At 38.1% G+C, this 15,070-nt stretch overlaps 1 protein-coding gene across 3 annotated transcripts in view; it reads right to left on the reverse strand.

Moving 5' to 3' along the window:
- The window catches only part of JADE1 (jade family PHD finger 1), a 107,428-nt gene that overhangs the window by 74,755 nt on the left and 17,603 nt on the right, over nt 1-15,070 (reverse strand). The window contains exon 1 of one of the 3 annotated variants that reach the window (XM_072037428.1): nt 11,437-11,470. The exons of the other annotated variants lie outside the window; for them this stretch is intronic. Coding sequence (XP_071893529.1) covers nt 11,437-11,455 — 19 coding nt within the window. The 5' untranslated portion in view covers nt 11,456-11,470. Of the gene's footprint in view, nt 1-11,436; nt 11,471-15,070 lie in introns of those variants that run through there. 3 annotated transcript variants of the gene reach the window in all.

Consider the following 15,070-nt stretch of genomic DNA (forward strand, 5'->3'; position numbering starts at 1 on the left):
GCAAAAAATCCTTCAGGGCAGCAAGAACAGCAGTAAACCTGTCATCAACAGCCACAGTACTGTCACATCAGCTAGTCTCCCGTGTCAGCTACAATCTTTAACTCAGCTGTTTGCCTCTTTGGGGACAATTTTCCTTGGCTGTCAGGAAAAAGAACATGTACATTGGTCCTTCATAAGCATATACAAGTGCTCCAGGGCACAAATAAACAAAACAGGCTCATTCTTTGAACAATCATGTTGATTTTTAAAAAGAAGCCAAAAGATGCTTCTGTGAGTAGTCCTATATACAAACTAGCATGGTAGAACTTACATGTAAATCTGTCACATGGAATAAGCCACTGTCGCTCATTTCCTTTCCATACACCAGAGCTGGAAAACAGATTGCTTTTACCGTGCGCTTGATACAGAACTGTGCTTCCAAGCCACATAGCCAAAGTCCTGGAATTACAGTCAAACAAGTGGCTAAAGCCCTAGAAACCTACAGATCATTACCATAGGCACTGGTGTCTAGAAGCACAAAAAAAGATCTCTTCCTTCATGTCTCATCATCCTTTGTGGTCCTGACAACAACTACCACAACAAGGGGAATGTATCTGTTAAACAATCCTAGATGCCATCCATTCGGTAACAGCTCATTTTAAAGCATCTGAAGAGACAAACTTCATAAAAGTGACTTTTTGGTACAGCCAAAACATTTATACCCCAGTCAGCCAAGCCAAGCTGTTGCGGTGGCAAACTAATGGCATTCTGCCACTGAAATTACCGGAGCTTACTCCACTCCAGAGCAGAGCTCTGGCCACTTGAAATACAGCTGCTAAAACACATCACAGGGAATGGAGCAGAGAAGTAACAGCAGTATCATAAATGTACTTGGGAGCATGGTTCACAGGCGGAAGAAACCAGGAGTGTAAACCTTTTCCAGTTACAGTGCTCTGTAGTACTGAAGTCCACAGGAAATTATTTCTGAGCATATGTTGGAAGGCTTGATTACCTAAGTACACTCAGAAATCCAACTTAATCTAACGAAGTACTTAAACCATTAAATCCTTTTACCAGCTCTCTTGTTCAGAAATACGATGGATTTAATGTGGTTTATCTTGAATTGATTTTCAAGATCCACTACTTAGAAGGGTAGACTTCTCATCAACAATACACCCCCTTCCTTAAATCTTCTACGTAGTAAATCCGAGAGGAGCCAAGGTATGACCGAGACTACAACAGCACTGTGTACCCAAATATAAAGCACTTCAAAAATAGCTACAAACAAGTGCTGCTGTTTGCTTCCCAAACAACAGAGGCACGCATATGCTCCCCACCATGCATGCTGTCTTTCCATAGCATAGCAAACCAAAATCAAAGGCTCAGTTTCTCATGCCTCACGGGTATCAAAGCTAATGACAAGTCCAGGGACCCAACAGCAACAACCTAAGACTGTGCTTCAATGCCCGTGTATGCCAGGCAGGACACTGCACTCCTGCCTGCAGGAAAGTGATGCCTGTAAGGGAACACTGTATGAACGTATCTGAGTGATTAATGCACACCCTGTAGTGAGCTGATTGACTAAAAAAGGGCTGTGTCCGACCAGTCATGGTAGCTGGCTGATTTATTTCAGCCATCTCAACAGAAGAGGCTTATGTAATAAAAGAGACCAGAAGTAAACCTGAAAAGACAGTTAAACAGGGCCCTGTAAGAAAAATACTAACTTGAGACTGTGTGAGTCAGAATATGAGGCTGAAGAAGATGCAATGAGATGGAGGTAAACTAAGCTGTATAAAAGGTGAGCTTCCATGCATTTTCATTGCACTTATTTTGACTGTAGAGTATCATCATAAGCTCTACACCAAAGTAGTTTTCCAGGTAAAACAAACAAACAAAAAAAAACACACACACACTTGCTAAAGATTGCCTCTTACACAAAATATAGCAGTTTACTCATGAATGAACTCAAGCAGGTGTTCTGGGAGAAAATAAAAAGTGTAAGAGGAAATCCCCTGCTGTCTTTTGTTTTCTTAAAGTCTCACTCAAACATGTTTCTCTAACAACTTCAAATTATACAATCTGAACAATACACTATGCTGTTTTATATGAATTTCAAGACTGAGAGCAAACAGTTAATAAAACAGGCAACTTTAGGTAAGCATTTGTCAAGTGTTCTTGCCTCCTCTCATGATCATACTTGAGGTGATGAGTTTCACTTAGATGAAAGTCTCCATTTTGATGCCCCATACAGAGAAATTCTCCATCCCCACCCACCCCACCAAAACAAACAAACAAACAAATAAAATCAAGATCCTTCTGTGAATAAGCTAGCATGGCATGATTACCGCAGGAACAACTAGATGCAAAGATGCAGAAGGATGTGGAAATGACCAGGAAGGAGTGGAAATGGGGACGGTCCTTTCTGTAGCAGCTCAGTGGTGAAGATCACTAAGCTGCCCTGCACGGCTGCATCAGTCAGAAACAGGCACCTCCACAGGACCATCCCCCAGTCCACCTACAGCCATGAGAAATGTTGCCAGAAAACTGATTTTTTTTCACTCCACTGGGTGGCAGGGGGCAAGGGGAGTTGGGAAGAATCAAAATTAATACATTGGTTGCAATTCTAAGAATTTAGTTCTTAGAGAAAATAAAAATCTAACCAAGAATCTTCTGGTCTTCTTCAGATTCTGATCAAGTTTCTCTCTGCACACTGCAACATCTCAATATACCAGGCATGAACTTATGAAATGGTTCTGTTTGGCCAAAATAGGGCATTTTTGTTATAAGTAACTGAAATGAGAAATTCTTCTAGCTCAACATACAGAAAAGTTGTAGGAAATAATTGACACATGCCTGAAAAACATCTACACAAGGATCTGTAAGAAAGTCTTTCTGCTCTGTTAGAAGTATGAACAGAGCTCTGAACTTACAGGAATTCTTTCTTTAAAGATATTCACCATGTCAAAGCTCCACATCTGGAGCTCTTGATCAACTAAATGAAAATCAGCATCTAAATGCTAAGAGTACAGTAAGGATACTATAGGTCAAATACTTGGTTACCTACTGCCAGAAACAGTCATCTGCTTTCATGTTGTATTACAAGTGGCTGAAAGCTGACAAAACTGAGGATTCTGCCCCAGTGGATTAGAAATGGGAATAGAATCCAAGACAAAATTATCTAAGGATTCCAGTAGTTCTGTTGTGTTGTTGTTTTTGTTTTTTTTTTTTTTTTTTGTGTGTGTGTGTGTGTGTGTTGTTTTTTTTTTCTTAATTGTGAAATACAAACTTATAATCCTTAGGAATAAGCCATTTATTGTTGGGAAAAATTCAGATGATAGCTAGTATCTCATTGCATGCCAAGTCTTGGCCTCTTATGGTACAAACTGGATCAAGTAAAAATGCCTTCTTTTATTTGTCTGTCAACAACTCATCACTGCTTTTATTTTCAGTCTCTTGATTTTCATTTGGCATAGATGTTTTGATTTGTACAAAGATACAGCTTTTATTGATCCAAGATGTTCACATCTGTAGCATGATTTAATAGGATTATGCCACAATGGACGGTATTTAGGAAATATGGCAATCTAAAAAATTCCTTCTAGTACCAATTAAATATATGAATCTGAAACATCTATTTTTGTGATGTAAAAATATGTTTAAAATATTAAATCATGGACAGACCATGATAAGAAGCAATGAGAGGCATGAACTGTGTTTCAAAATATAATTCTTCAATAAAAATAAAGCTAATTAGTTAACTGCTCTCATCCTTGATATACAATTCCACAGACACACATACTTGGCTAATGTACCTATCAAGGAATTCAAAGTCCATTTTGTAAAAGGAAGCAGCAAACTGATAGATCTGGAAAACAAGGTATTTAGTCAAAGAACAGATGTACAGAAGAAACAAAATTAGTACAGGCTCTCATATGCTTCAATGGGGGCATGAAAAAAGCCCTTTCGTATACAGTCACAGGTTCAACTCACAGACAAGTTTATTGGTTTTGTATCCTGTCAGGAAAGCAAGCAAGACCGTTCAATTACCTGTTTCTATGTGGTGGAAACATTATCTCACATAATTACATTAATATGCACCAAACAGCACATGACTTTGGTATACATAAAGTACTGATCCAGTGCACGCTCTTTGAAGTTCTCAGATTTGAAAGAGCAAAGAGAACAGGACCATCATCTTTCTCAACTCCAAAGTAACCTTTCAATTGAGACAAGTCACTACAAATAACCACTTCAATCCTCACCTAACAAAACTCTTGAAGACACTCGGCACTTCAGAAAAGCTGGAGAATTTGGGGTTCAGAGATGAAAGGAAAGCAGAGCTGACAGCCAAGTGGTGACACTGGCTGGAGAAAGAGCCAATGCTGTATGTCATATACTACCAATGCCAAGAGCCGATGCTATATGTCACATACTACCACAAAGCTATAATGGAAATATTCTGTGAACAATGTATATAATAAAACTGGAGCCTGTTAACTGGTAATTGGTAACATTTGTAGCTCTGCATCATCAAGAGACATGCTTGAAGAAGGTGAAGGCCTATCTAGCATTAATCAGCCAAACACCCAAGAAACCGTTTTATCATCAGGAAAGCAGATCTTTCTTGAATTATTGATTCAGAACATCTTTTATATCTGAAGAGTCACATGCATTTATTACCTTCACAGAAATAAGATACACAACTTCATCACATACAAACTCCTTCTCTCTTCCCTAAACAAAACTAAAAATCTGGAGTAGAAAAATTTTCCTAACAAAAAAACCTTAACCGAGCCAACTTCTCTGATTTTCAATTCTCAGCTCCAGTAGTCCAAGGGAAAGGAAGTTGAGGCTTTGACCCCAAATGCCAGATTCTTAATTAGCCCAAACCTCAAAGTTCCGAATTCATCCTACATGAATCACTGCTTCCTACTGCTGAAGGAAATTTACTGTATGTCATCAGCACAGCATCCCTTCCTACAAATGAAGGGAGAACAAAGGGAAAGTGGATTTTGACTACGGTTCTGCACTATCATTTTTTGTTCATAGTTAGTCTTCAGAAGTAGAAACATTAGCTTTGACTGACATAATCAACACCTAGTCAGGTTTTTCTGCTGCAAGATGAATTAGGCTGCTTTGATATACTCTTCCCACACAAAGCTGCATATTTCCTTTTTGCTTGATAGAGAAATTGGAATTGGCTAACATTAGGCACTTAAATGACAATTAACTTCAGCAATGTTAAGAATGCCTCCATTCAGGTATTCGCATTATTGAGATTGAAGGGTTTTTTGTGACATAATTGTTGCTGTTCCAGATAAGTTATAACTTAAAAAAAAAAAAAATGTTTTCTATTCTCTCTTCCTTATTCTTAAAGCTGAACTGAAGCAAAATTTCAGTGAAAGATTAATGCAACTCTGGAGTAGATACATTTCTAACAAACAGGAAAATTTGAGTGTTAATTACCAGCATGAATTGAAATAATGTTCCTCCTTCAGAGGTTTCTATTCTGAGCTTTCAGTCTAAAAGGAGGAAACTTGCCTTTCATTTTACCTTATATATTATACTAATTAATTTTCATTAAACAAAGCGGGAGATGGTATTTTCACAGCCTTCCCTCTGCTTGTTTTAGGTCTCCTTGCACAGATTTGAATTCAGAGACAGGTGCCTTGGAAAACATTAGGAAGGGAAGGTATGAAGTAGACACTTTTTGTTTGGGGATCTGGGACTGATCCAGTAGCACACTCTAATTATAATTCCTTTAATATCTACTGAAAAAGTGGAAAGTGCTTCAGAGATGTAAGAAAAGAGCTCTCCAAAGCAACACACCAGTAGAAATGCATACACCACCTTTACAAAAAGAAGAGCTGTTTTAGGTTTCATAGTTTCTTACCCTGCAAAAGAAGAACAGTCTTCTAATTGTTTCTTCTGGAGCTTTATCTTTGGCAACTTTTTTTTTTTTCTTTTAAATCACAAGTGAGGGAATGCTACATTATAAATAAATAGAAAAACATGGATGCCTTAATCTTTCTGTGATGAGAATACCATATTTATTGCATACCTCCCTTCCTTTCTCTACCCTTCAGAAACTGCTGCATGTAACTGTATTCCATGGCTAAAACTTTTCCTTCACCTTAGGAGCTCATTTTCTAGTCTAGTTTTACTTCCTTCCTCTTCCAGGTGCTTAGTTTCCTGTTTATCTTTTTTAATAGACATATAAAATATATTTTATATGCTATATATAGTAATATATAAGATATATATTAGATATTTTACATAATGTATTTATATATTCCTGTATTCTCTCCCTCTCAGAAAAATATGTACTGGTTGGAACATTAAATAGTGGCTGCACAGGCCTGAGCCTCACAGCTGAACGTTATGAGAAGAATGCAAGTGAGCAATTATCACACTACAACCACATCCTGATGAATCTTACTGCTTCAGTGTGTGCAGAATAATGTATTTCCAAGATAATCTACAAAGACAACAAGAAAAATAACCTGTTCCAAAAAAGAAAAAAAAAAAAAAGCAAGCTCAAAACAGTCAAAAGTCTTAATCATTTTGAACTTCATAAAGGAATGAAGAAAAGCAGAATTCTTATGTAAGACCACAGTAAAACCAAATTATCCTGATATTGATCTTCACTGTTTTAAAACTTTTTATGCTAAGTTTTACCGAAGAAATAATCCTCACATGCTCGCTTTGTCACCCCAATAATTTCAGAGTCAAGTAGTTAATTTCTTCAACAACTGTGATTTTCACCAAACGTTATGCTATTAGGTAGTTATGCTGAGGGAAGCTATCAACACCTCAACAGAGAGAAAGACTGCAGCTTGTGTTCTATCTCATAAACACAACAAAAAAAAAGCTCTAGAACTTTACTAGACACTAGAAAACAGATGCATAACAGAGGTGTTGCAATTGTCCTATCCAAAATGAAAGCTTCAGTTGAATTTCACACCTTCACAGACACCAAAACCTCTAGCTACTCAGTACAAATCTTTAAGAAACCATGGTATATTTGTTCTATTGTTTGTGGAATGACTTGACTGAGAACTGCTTTCACTGTTTTTACAAAGGAAGTTCAATTAACTTATAGACCTGATTAGCTGATCTAATCAACTGATTTAACTCATTTAAATTCCTTTTCCTCACCTTTCCCTTCTGTGGCATTTATCTGTGCTTTGAACACATAGGCAGCAGTCATCTGCAGGACAAGTAGGACAGGAACAATTCCTCCTACGAAACATTCCTCAAAACCATCCAGCCATCATAACATAAAAGTTTATGGGAAAAATAATTACTATTTAAGCATGGAGACAATTATGATAGTGCATAAGGTGACAATGATAGCTCCCTTCAGGTTATCTTCCACCAGATGTCTCAGCTAACAGATTTGAGTACTGAAACATGCAAATCTCTCTTAAGTGCATTCAGTGGTCACAGGCATTTCACAACCAATGTCAGCAGACCTAAACATAAATGAAATATTTTCATAATGGAAAGAAAAATTTACAATAGCCAAAGTATCTGCTTGTCAACCACACTATTCTATTTTTAGCAACCAGAGAATAAGTTGTCTAAGAAATTATTTATTGGCTTGTTTGGTAACAGTTGAACAGTAGAGCTGGATCACACCCCTGCTCCAAAAAGACAAACAGCTGAATCAAAGTGTCATTCTGTGTGCCTTATGCAGGCACTGGGAATTTTGTCAGTGTGTTGAGTGGAAAACCAGAGTTATTCTTCAGGTAAAATAATGCTTCCAATACTGAGACTTGTGCAGAGTTTCCAAACCTTCAGTTGTGCAAAGAACAACAGTGAATTCATAATTAGGCAAATAGGTTATTTCTCACCTCTTCCTTCTACCCTGATTCACATAAGAGCAAGAGGAAGCCATTTGTTGAGCTTCATTTGGCACAGCACAGCTTTGACTATTCAAGCAATATTCAGCTCAAACTTGCATGACAGTCTCTTATCTACTTTTGTTGAACAAAAAAAATGAACACAGCATTAGCAAATACTAATTTGTCACCTCTTCTACCAAACACCTAAAGAGATTTTCTTGGGATTTACTTCTTCATTATGACTACAATCATACTGTAGAAGCCCACTCTCAAAGGTTTTTCATTAGATTCATTTATGTGTATTTTTGAGAGTTTATCTTAAAGCTAGGATATGAATTAAAACTGCTCTACCAGATTTAACAAGAAGGAAACATTAATCTACTGTATACCGTAGGTGTACAATACCTGTAGGCAATCAACAAAGTTCAGAAGCATAATTTATCAAAATTTGTGAGAAGAACACAAACACTGATTACATTTTAAGGTCAGTTGGTCACTTTTTAACTTGCATGCACCTAGTTTTGCAACCTTCTCTGTGCTAGCAGAGGTACCAAGCAATTTCAAAGTTTCTGTGGAGGAACTGAGATACAGTTACCTCAATAAGCAACCTGAATGCCATGTCTTACGGATTTCTCATTTAAAAAAAGAAATAATAATAATAAAACAGGAACATAAAATGTTATTAAAAGAATATATGTCCTCCAATCACAGATGTGCAGCTGCAGCTTCAAGTTCCATTTGGGAAGTCATTTGGGGGTAAGGGAATTAACAATGTATAGTTACAAGTCATTTTCTCTTGAAATAACAATTCTAATTGTCATGCTTACAAAAATAAATTAATTGACAATTTCCAGTATAAATTTTGATACTTCCAAAGGGAAAGACTGAAAAGGCAGACAAGACTCTACGCAGACCGAGAACAAGTGGGCATTCAATAGCTCCCATAGTTTCAACTAATGGAAGACTACATTTAACATGTACATCAAATTTTTCTTTTTCTTTCTGCTTCCTGCTATTGCATTTCCATTGTGCCATACTAAGCAGTTGTAGGTAACAATCTCCTCAGGACTAACCTGACTCTAATGAGGAAGAAACTCAGTGCACATTAATTGGATTGCAAGAAACGCCTACTATCCAGAAGTGACTCTAAAGTGTTTGGAAAATATATGGAAGGAATAAGTTCAAGTTCAATAGCCACAAGACCTGATTCCTGTCTCAATTCCCATTAAAATGAAGACAGCACCCACAGCAGGTTACACCTTGCTGCCACCATAAGTGCATATATTTACATGCATTTCACATGGGTTCTCTCTTAATGCTCACCCCCTTTTTTCCCCACCCCCTCTGCTCCCAAACAAAACAAAGGAGGAAAAAAAAACGTGCTCTCACACATGTACTAGGGCTTATACTTAATTCCTCAGATCTATCTGTGGCCACCATCAAAACACGTAGATATGACCCATTACACACAAGCATCCTAGTTACAGAGTTGTGTTCTTGTTTCTTGGAATCCTTCATATTTTTCCTCTTTCATTTTGACATTTAATGGCAGCCAAACAAACAACATATGTTCATCTCCAGTATCTACCTGAAATTCCCATGGCTGCTAATGGCATGGGCATTATGATAACAGATTTGAGTATTTTACACTGTGAGCATTTCATGAACCCTGGGTTGCCAAGAATTCATTCTGAAGCTTCTTCCTTTTTTAAGAAGAAGAAATACAAAATAAACAATGTATAGGAGCTACTTGTTTTGAATTCTTTAGCTATCTCTCATAGAGAAAAGTTTGCACCAGAGTGGAGCCAAAACACCAGCCTGGATTATCATGATACCGTGCACTGCTCTCACAAAGGTTAAACCGCACTATCACGAGACAGAACACCTCATTCCAAAACACAACTAAAACATCTACTTTGCTCTGCTGATACCAAGCCTTCCCATGGTAGATGATGAACTACAGTGCCTTCTGAAGCTATGCTTGTCCTTATCTTGGTCTTCAGTCAAGGCATTCCTCACAGTTCCAGAAGGGGAAACAAACCTGCAAATATTTATACAGCAATTTATACAGCATGGACACAGTTCAAGTGCCACTATTCTGACTGCTTGGTGTTTCAAACGTTGTTCTTCTCATCTTTTATGTTCTTTCACCCATTCCTCTGACTTGCACATTTTTAATTTTAGGTTCCGGTAATTTAAGTTTACTGTAATGGTTCAGAATGTTTTCCTCCTCTCCTCCCAGTAAGAAAAATCAAGAAACACCTATCTTACTCACACTTCCACTTCTGTGCACTGTATGCTAATGTGAGCTGAACTATGGGCCAAAATTGCAATCTGCTACAACACTGTATATTTTAGTTATACAGAAATAAGATCTTCATTAACAAGTTCAATTACCACACAGATGCCTACTAGTTGGGATTTTAGTCTAAATTGGTAAGGAAAGGGATACCTTGTGGTACTGCAGCAGAACTACACATGAAACCCCAGGTAACTTCTGCATCCCTCAGGTAATTTTAGTCAAACTAAACATGTCCATTACCTGACACATGGGAGGCCAAAGGAAGAGGCACATTATGAACAACACTGTCACAAGAGAAGCTTCAGAGTTCACACCTTACCAGACTGCAGAGGATTTAACCACTGAATGCATATTGCCACTGTTAAGCCCTCTTGCTGCTCACAGAACTCCTTCTGTGTGCCACAGCTACAGGGAGAAGGGAAACCAAAGGGTCAAGATCCCTCGAAGCAAATTTTCTTTTCTCCTGGTTACATTCACTCCTGGCCACTGAGGGTAAGGAAAGGAAGAGCAAGAGAAAGCAGGGAAGAGAGGATATTAAAATCAGATGTTGAACATTAGAGTAGGTGAAACTTTTCTGAGTAGAGTCCTATATTGAAGAATCTCCTTTGAAAGGTGGTTGACAGCACATGGTCTCGGTTTCTCTCCCCCTCCCTCCAGTAGCCTGAAGAGAAAGGTAGCCCCTGAAATGAAGTGATTGAGGTTAGATTGTGTGAACATTGTGGTTTACATTTACTGAAATATCAGCTTTCTGAGCTGAATCTCAGAATATAAACATGTACTTCAGTGTACAGTAAACTGGCTGCATCAACAAAAATCAGGTCCAGAGGCGAAAACATACTCAGTGGCCTTATTTTTGAGCTAAGATCTTACAAAGCCAAAGCAAAGAAAAGGATTTTTTCAAAGAAAAACAAGAAGTTGAACTTTCTAAGGAACCCAGAATACCTCAATAACTGTCTGCTCTTTTTCTGAGCAACAAAATATCAGCTGCAAGGAAGACTCCAAAACAAAAATGCTACAGCTTTTCCTGCAACTACTCTGCAGTTTGATTTCACGACAATGCAGCCTGCCGGTGTTAAAACTAAACATGAAATAAGTGGAATATGTATCCAGTGTGTTGAAGCAATATCTGAAGTTTGATATCAGCTTGTTTGAATTTCTGCTGGCATCTTAACATTTCGATACATATTCGAAATTTACTTAGACATCAAATCAAAGGTGTGTTCCACAAAGCAGATTTTCATGCACATCCCTCTTTTTAGCAAGATATTTTGTCTGAATAGACTTAAATTTCTGTAATTACTTCCTTACCGCAGGAATAAACTGTCATATCCTCTTCGGAGTTGTGCTTTTCCCAGCCTCAAGGAGACTAGGATAAGCGGCTGATTTTCCTGCGGAAGTCATTCCACATATCTGAGTATCCTTGTCACTTTCCACTGCACCTGTTGTAATGTGCAATGAGGAAGTGCAAACTGGAAGCGCACTGATGTGGGGTGTCAGATAGCGTGGCACAGAGAGTTTTAAATGGGTATGATCCTATTATCTCTGATTCTTGGTCAAGACTAGAAACTTGGCAAACTCAGCCTGGAACTGGCTAATTCTAAATGAACGAGCCTGAAGACAGGAAGCAATTCAGCATATTAGAGCAGCTTTTTGCAAGTGCTAATTAACACAGTTAAAAAATTTTAAGAAGCAGTGTAAGCTAAGTAAAACAAGCATGTTTCATGCACATTCTTCTGGCCATCTTTTCTCTTCGTTTCCACTCTCCCAGAAAGCTGTCATAAAAGACTCCCTCTCCCTGGAGTCGTGCCCTGTTTTAGCTCCGCTCATTTTCCCTCCCCCAGCCTGCAACACACAGAAACAAATTCTACAATTCCTCTTCTCTAGCTCTTATGTTCCTGGCTTCTGCCCAACAATTTTATATCAAGGAAAATCCCCACTTAACTCTTTTCTTAGTCTCCACCTTCCAGACTTCTTCCTTTTGAAATGCTTTCCTTTCTGTCCTAGGATTTGCTTTGAATATCAAAAATTAAGAATATCATGAGAGAAAGAAAACAGAAGTCAGTAGAGGAAAACAACAACAAAATAAACAAACCAAGATGTATATAGTCAAAGATCCAAGAACATAAGAACATAAATCACTTCTAAGTCATGAGGACAAATAGAAGTTGTGCTTGAAGTAAGCTAATGAGGTCAATACTATCATTTCCCAAGTTCAGAATTCAGGACCAGAGGACTGCACCCTTTTCTGTTGGGAGTAAAGAACTTCTTAACTAAGTATTAGAAGCCCTGAAAAAGTGCTTCTCAGATTGCACTCCTAACATATAATTTGTTTTATACTAAAGGAAAAATCATTTTTCAATAAATTTTCCAGTCAGTATTTAATGGCACAAAGTGAGAAGACAACACTGCAAAACTAACAAATTTTCATTAGACCCATTCTGATGTAAGGGCAGTCTGCCAGAACAGTACCTGTGAAATGGTGGCCAAAATACTGTTTTGTAACTTTGCCATCTTAGAATCAGCCTTGGAAAAAGGTTTCTGAAATTTATTTCATTAGTAAGGAAACTAATTGTCTCTCTTTTCCTCCTCCACAGTTTTTTAGTTCATCCTGCCCTGCTCGACATGAAGACACATGCAGGCACAGCTGAAATTGAAAAGCTATGAGTTTCCAAGCTCTGCTACAGCAACTAACTGCACAAAGCCAAAAGGGAACATGGTTCATATAGTGGAATTCTCTAAATTCAATCTGTAAAAACATGTAATGGGATACACATGCTTGGGTAATACATGGGGGTGGGGAAAGAACGTGATCAATTTACAAAACAAAAGCGGATCTTGATAAGTCAGAAACATTTGGGTGCTTTCACACAGAGGAATTTTACCTATAAAGTGCCATAATGTTTTTGAAATTTCATGGAGCCATTATCCATGTGATTTTGAGCTGAATGAGTCAGATTAAAAACTCCTTAATTATTCTTAAGTACTAATGTTTTGGCTGCACTAAAAAAAATGCATCAAACTCCCCCCAGTGCCTGTTACCTAGCTCCAATTTTCTCTTTGCTAATCATGATTGTAAGGAACGATTCTTGTAGAGCTGTGTGAAAGCAGCAGATATTGCTGCCTCCAGATCACTCTGCAGCACACAGCTCAGTAACCACGGACACACACACACCGTCTTCACTGGGGACTTGTGACTTTAGAAAGTCCTCTTGTTTAGCAGAATATGGTTCAGGCCTAAATAAGAGCACTGGCTCTGCTGACCTGAGGTGGGTTTAAATCAGTGTTCAAGGCCCTGAAGTTCGGTTATCAGTTCTCTCACTCACTATTGACCGTACATTGTTTAAACAGGTTTCTCCCTTCACACGTGCAGCTAACAAGAAGTGGGTATACTCCATATTGCACTTGCTGCAAACTAACCACACTGGGCACTGGATAATAATGACCAGAAATCTTGCAGGATTTCATTTACAATCTTGCATGTTGTAAGCCCCTCAGGACAGGAAGCTCTCATGTTTTATATATCTGCAAAACAACATGCATACCTATGACACTGTATAAATAACGGAGGATCAGATTAAAAACATCTGTAGACACTCTGGCTGATCTATTGTCTTGCTGCCTGCTGCCTCCTCATAATTTTTGATGTCAGACAAGCCATTTCATGCAGCAGGATTGCTAGCAGTGCTGATGCAGCTACATATAAATCTGTAGCAACACGTTAATGAGAAACCTGATTAAAAGAGAATTAAAAAATAATAGTAAGCTGTCCTTAAGGCATGACCTCCTGACAGCTTGCTGTTTGATTTTCGTTTACATTTGGCCAAGAAAGAGATAGGAAACATGGCTGACTCAAACAAAACAGTTTTGGAAATGTGGTAGGAAGCAGCAAGGACAACATTTCTTTGATTCAAAACTAAGTCTGTTGTGATACAACTTTTCTCCAGCTGCCCAGAACTGTCAACATCTATTCATCTATTGTAAATTGCCTCTGTGAGAGCAAAAATAATGTATGTCCGCAACATGGTGATAGTCACAGAAGATATAAAGAGATTCACACACTGTGAAAGTATTGAGTATAGAAATAATGCTAAAAGGGAGACAGACTGTTATTGATACCAAGCAGGGAAGGGAACAACTACATTTCCAAGAGAGAGGCAAAGAGGAATCCTAAATTTAGAACAAAATTCAGAACTGAAGCCAAGATACTGTCACCACCAGAGCTGCGTGAACATCTCACAGAAAATCCTTCAGTGTTAAACTCAGCTCCTATAGGTTTAGGAGAGGGAAACAAAATCATTTCCTTTAATATGAACCTTCTCTGTGTCCTGCAAATCACTATCTAGAAATTAAAATTGGAAACACTTTTTCCTCTGCCCAGCTACATACTTTTCTAAACTGATTTTAAGTCTCTTACATTGACTCCATAGTCCAACTTTTGGCAGCTGGTCACACTGTAGGTCTGCTGAATTGAATGAGCCTTGTATGTTTTTGCAGTACCTCAGGCAGCTTTCACAAAAGACAAGCGTTAATTAAAAGTCACTCCCTCTAATAAGAAGCTTCACTTTTGCCATGAGGAATTAAGAACAGTTTGAAAGACAGAGGAAAATGCCGGAAGTGTGAAACTGTATAAAAAATGTTTTCTTCAAAATGAGAAAATCCAAAGATAACCCAGTCAGATCATTTCACAAGCAAACGCTTCTCTCTACCTTTCCATATTATATTCTCAGACCTATCCACATCCAATCTGGTCTGTCTCTGGTCCAATCTCTCCCCCCAGCAAGTAAAAGATATAGTAACGATGCCTTCCACAGCTGTATTCAAAGCCATAGTGTTTTATATTCAGCTTTTACAACTCCTTTTCAAACAAAGGCTTTTAAACCTAATGAGAAAAAACGTTACGGAGCAGAACACTTCTCCCTTTACTCTTCTGGGAAGAGGGGTG

This window comes from Anas platyrhynchos, chromosome 4 (assembly GCF_047663525.1).
Source record: "Anas platyrhynchos isolate ZD024472 breed Pekin duck chromosome 4, IASCAAS_PekinDuck_T2T, whole genome shotgun sequence".
Lineage (NCBI taxonomy): Eukaryota > Metazoa > Chordata > Aves > Anseriformes > Anatidae > Anas > Anas platyrhynchos.